Below are 3,701 nucleotides of genomic sequence, written 5' to 3'. Positions count from 1 at the left end.
ATATGCCCAGGATCCCAAAGAGCGGAGGAAGGAAAGGGAGCTAACTTGACACCCTTGGCAACACACAAAGGGAGTGGCCCATGACACTCCTAGCACATCACAATACCCGGGTGAGCAGTGATGCCCTGGACCAAGTACCCAGTGGGAACATAGGGGGGGGTGAAAGTCCACAGCTGCCACGCACAATGGGTTAAAGCTTTCAATCGCTGGAGCAAAACACCAGCCCCAATCAAACCCATCAGAACCCATCAAGCCACACTGCACGATGTCAAGAACCTCCGGAGGAGACAAACTGCTTAACGAGCTTGGCTACAAGCTAGGCCAGACCCTGGGTGAGGGCAGTTATTCCAAGGTGAGGGTGGCCACCTCAGCCAAGTACAAGGGCCCGCTAGCTATCAAGGTAGTTGATCGGCGCCGGGCACCCCCCGACTTTGTACACAAGTTTCTACCACGGGAGCTCTCCATCCTGAGGGTGATCCGGCACCCCAATATCGTGCGGGTCTTTGAGTTCATCGAGGTCTGCAATGGGAAACTCTACATTGTGATGGAAGCAGCGTCCACTGATCTGCTCCAGCTGGTGCAGCGGCTGGGGAAACTACCTTGTGTCCCCGAGGCCCGGGACATCTTTGGACAGATCGTGGGTGCTGTGCGCTATCTTCATGACCGGAACCTGGTGCACCGGGACCTCAAGTGTGAGAACGTCTTGCTCACCTCTGATGGCCGCCGGGCAAAGCTCACTGACTTTGGCTTTGGCAAGGAGGCATGTGGCTACCCAGACCTGAGCACTACCTACTGCGGATCAGCTGCCTATGCCTCCCCCGAGGTGCTGCTGGGCATTCCCTACGACGCCAAGAAGTACGACATATGGAGCTTGGGCGTGGTGCTCTATGTGATGGTGACTGGCTGCATGCCCTTTGACGACACCCACATCCACAGCATGCCCCGCCGCCAGAAGAAGGGGGTCCTCTACCCTGATGGTCTTCCTCCTCTGCCTGAGCCCTGCAAAACCCTCATCGCCCAGCTGCTCCAGTTCAGCCCAGCCTCCCGGCCTGGGGTGGGACAGGTGGCCAAGAACTGCTGGCTTAAAGGGGATATCTAAAAGGGCAAGGCTCCCCCATATATTCCAGCCCTAGGACATGTGCAGGGACAGCTGGGGCACCAACCCTGTGGAGCAGCACGTTAAACAGATATTGACAATGAGGAGCTGGAAAGGACTAGGGTCATTTACAGGTGCAACAGCCACATGAAGCGGATAGTAAGATTTAAAGTGATGATGTGACCACATGTTGCTAGAAGAAGGTTAAAGGCCCAACCACCCTATGAAGCTGCTGCAGGTTGGATTTCAAGGGACCGGGACCATGCTGAGCTAGTGGCAAGAATGACAAATGGGGGCTGTTTAAAGAAGCATTTACCACAGGGAACATTGGAGTACCATCAACTTACCAGTGGCAGCAGGAAGAAGATGATCCCCCCTGCAAGCAGATTTGGACTTCACCACAACGCCTGAAGGTGGTAGCGTACGGGTGAGATGATGGGACAAACAGCAGCAAAGATCTTTGTCACCTACTCCCTAATGGACTATAATAAACTCTGAAGTTCCCATGTGGCTGACTTTCTGTGCTGCTCCCTGATTCCTTTCTGCCAAAAAGTGTCTGAGTCACCCGATAGCATTTATAATAAGGGCCGTGGCCAGGGCTTTGGGGGGCTGGAGGAGATCTTTTTAATCTCTTTCCCACTGCTCTTCAGCCTGTTTTCAAACACCATTTCCTAGGTTGCTCCTCACCTAATTCATTTGGAGGGAGATTCCCTCCTTTTGGAACCTGGGATCTGAACAGTCTCCTACTTTGGTGATGTTCAAAATGCAGATCTGATTCTAGGGCCAAGACTTTAGATTGGGCTCAATCATAGCTGCATAAAGCTGGAAAATGATAGATATTTTGCTAAAAATGGGGATATTTTGTATTTCCAGCTCCAAAAGGAACCTGAGAACTGCACATAAAAAGTTAGCAACTATTCTTAAACCAGACCCCACATCTCTGCTATAGATCTCCATTGCCAAACCCCCACTTGCAAAGAATCTTTCACTTATGGGGGAAAGAGCCTGAAACACGTTTTAATAAGATCTTTAAAGTTTCCCTTATTCAAATGAAGTCTGACTCAAACTTCCACTGAAGTCAATGGAATGGCTCCCATAGACACACATATCAAGCCCACCCTGTTAGACAAATGCTTCTATTGCTGTTGTTTAAACCAACCAAATCAGTGATAGCAGCTTCACCATCCAGGATCCATCTTTCACTAACCAGTGCACATGGCTTTGCAAGAATCAAGGGCTTTTGTTTTGTTTTGTTAAGAACCAAATTTTGGTTTCAAGCTTCTGAGCTTTATAAAAAAAGGGGGTTAAATAAAACCACCCTTCGCAGTGTACATTTCACTCCAAAAGGGTTGTCCAGAAAATGGTCTCTGCTGCATGATGGAAAATGCATTCCTTGTGAGATGACTATCCTCTCATCTCAATAAAAATATAACCTCTCGAGTTTCAGCACTGGAGGGCATGGATTTATGGAGTCATTAGTGACTCTGCACATTTCAGAGTGGGGAGAACAGCTTTTTATTCTCAGCACTTGTGCCAGGGAACATCTTTTATGGAGATCTCACTGCAGGAGGTAAGTGCCACCAGAGGTGGGAAAGTCCCCGCAAGGCAGTGCATCTGTAAAATTGCAAGGGAGCAGTCTCTATTAGGTGGCTATTCATACTGATCTTCTGCAGTGGAGGAGAAAATCCCAGCACAAATGCAAGCACCTACGTAAGGCGGGGCTCAATTGTACAGGGACATGCTGTCCATGGGGTATTCTAATGAATTCTCAGGAGGTTTGGATAAAGATCCAGAGTGTGGATGCTCATCAACTTCCAGAAGCCAGCCACCCCATGACACTCTCCTATAATCTGTCCCTAAAGAAAACCACCTCCCCATATGGCTGTCTTCACTGGGGAGGTAGAAAAGGCGGTCCCCTCCAGGGTGTTGAGAGGGCGAATAGCAAGTCTGTCATCACATGCACACTGCAGCTCCCCTCAGACAGCAGCTCCCCTTTTGTTTTCTCAGTGTTGACTCTAGTTTATCCCCTTTCCCTCTCTCTCTCTTCCCATTGGTGACCTCCAGGTTTCTCTCCATTTGACTGTCACCTGGGAATTAAAGTAGGTGGTTTGGATAAACATCTAGAGGATGCTCTCTACAGCTCCCCATAGGTGGCCTTAACCCCCAGTGAATCCTTCTGTGCTCCCTGCCTAGCCTCAGTGTGGTCTCAGTTTCCCAGCTCAAGTTCCCAAGGCTATTTGCCTTATAATGCATCCCCTCATTGTCCTCCAACAAGTCTCTGCTGCCCTCTCCCCCATTCCTTCGGTGCTCCCAACTCTTTTCCACTCAGTCAGTCCTGAGGTGAGAATCTGGTAGTATATGTAGAGTGGTGGCTGAGTGGGTGCAAGGCAGGGAAGGAAGCTAGGCTAATGGCATGGCAGAGAGTTAGAGAGACAGGAAAGCAGGAAGACTGGGTAGGTCCCCAGGGAGCTGTTAGTCAGGAAGAGTGATTGGGTATCCAGCAGGATGGGAGGCACAGTGCCTGGGGAGGTTGCAGGCAGAGAGGGGCTGGGTTACCCTGTGCTTGGGAGTCCCATACATACTGGATGGGATTTCTCAGCACAAG

General features: G+C 50.2%; 1 protein-coding gene across 1 annotated transcript; it reads left to right on the top strand.

Annotated features, from left to right (window-relative positions):
* Window positions 1-265: 265 nt before the first annotated feature.
* LOC117885158 (testis-specific serine/threonine-protein kinase 6-like) lies at window positions 266-1,099 on the top strand. The gene has a single exon (XM_034786360.1). It carries the CDS (start codon window positions 266-268, stop codon window positions 1,097-1,099), a length of 834 nt encoding a protein of 277 aa, XP_034642251.1.
* The last annotated feature ends 2,602 nt before the right edge of the window (window positions 1,100-3,701 follow it).

Source organism: Trachemys scripta, chromosome 11, assembly GCF_013100865.1.
Source record: "Trachemys scripta elegans isolate TJP31775 chromosome 11, CAS_Tse_1.0, whole genome shotgun sequence".
NCBI classification, from domain to species: domain Eukaryota; kingdom Metazoa; phylum Chordata; order Testudines; family Emydidae; genus Trachemys; species Trachemys scripta.
The sequence above is the reverse complement of the archived record's forward strand: the minus strand, read 5'-3'. Positions and strand labels throughout refer to the sequence as shown.

Excerpts from the sequence above, each read along its gene's own strand:
- LOC117885158 (XM_034786360.1), top strand. The coding sequence starts at position 266 with ATGTCAAGAACCTCCGGAGGAGACAAACTGCTTAACGAGCTTGGCTAC.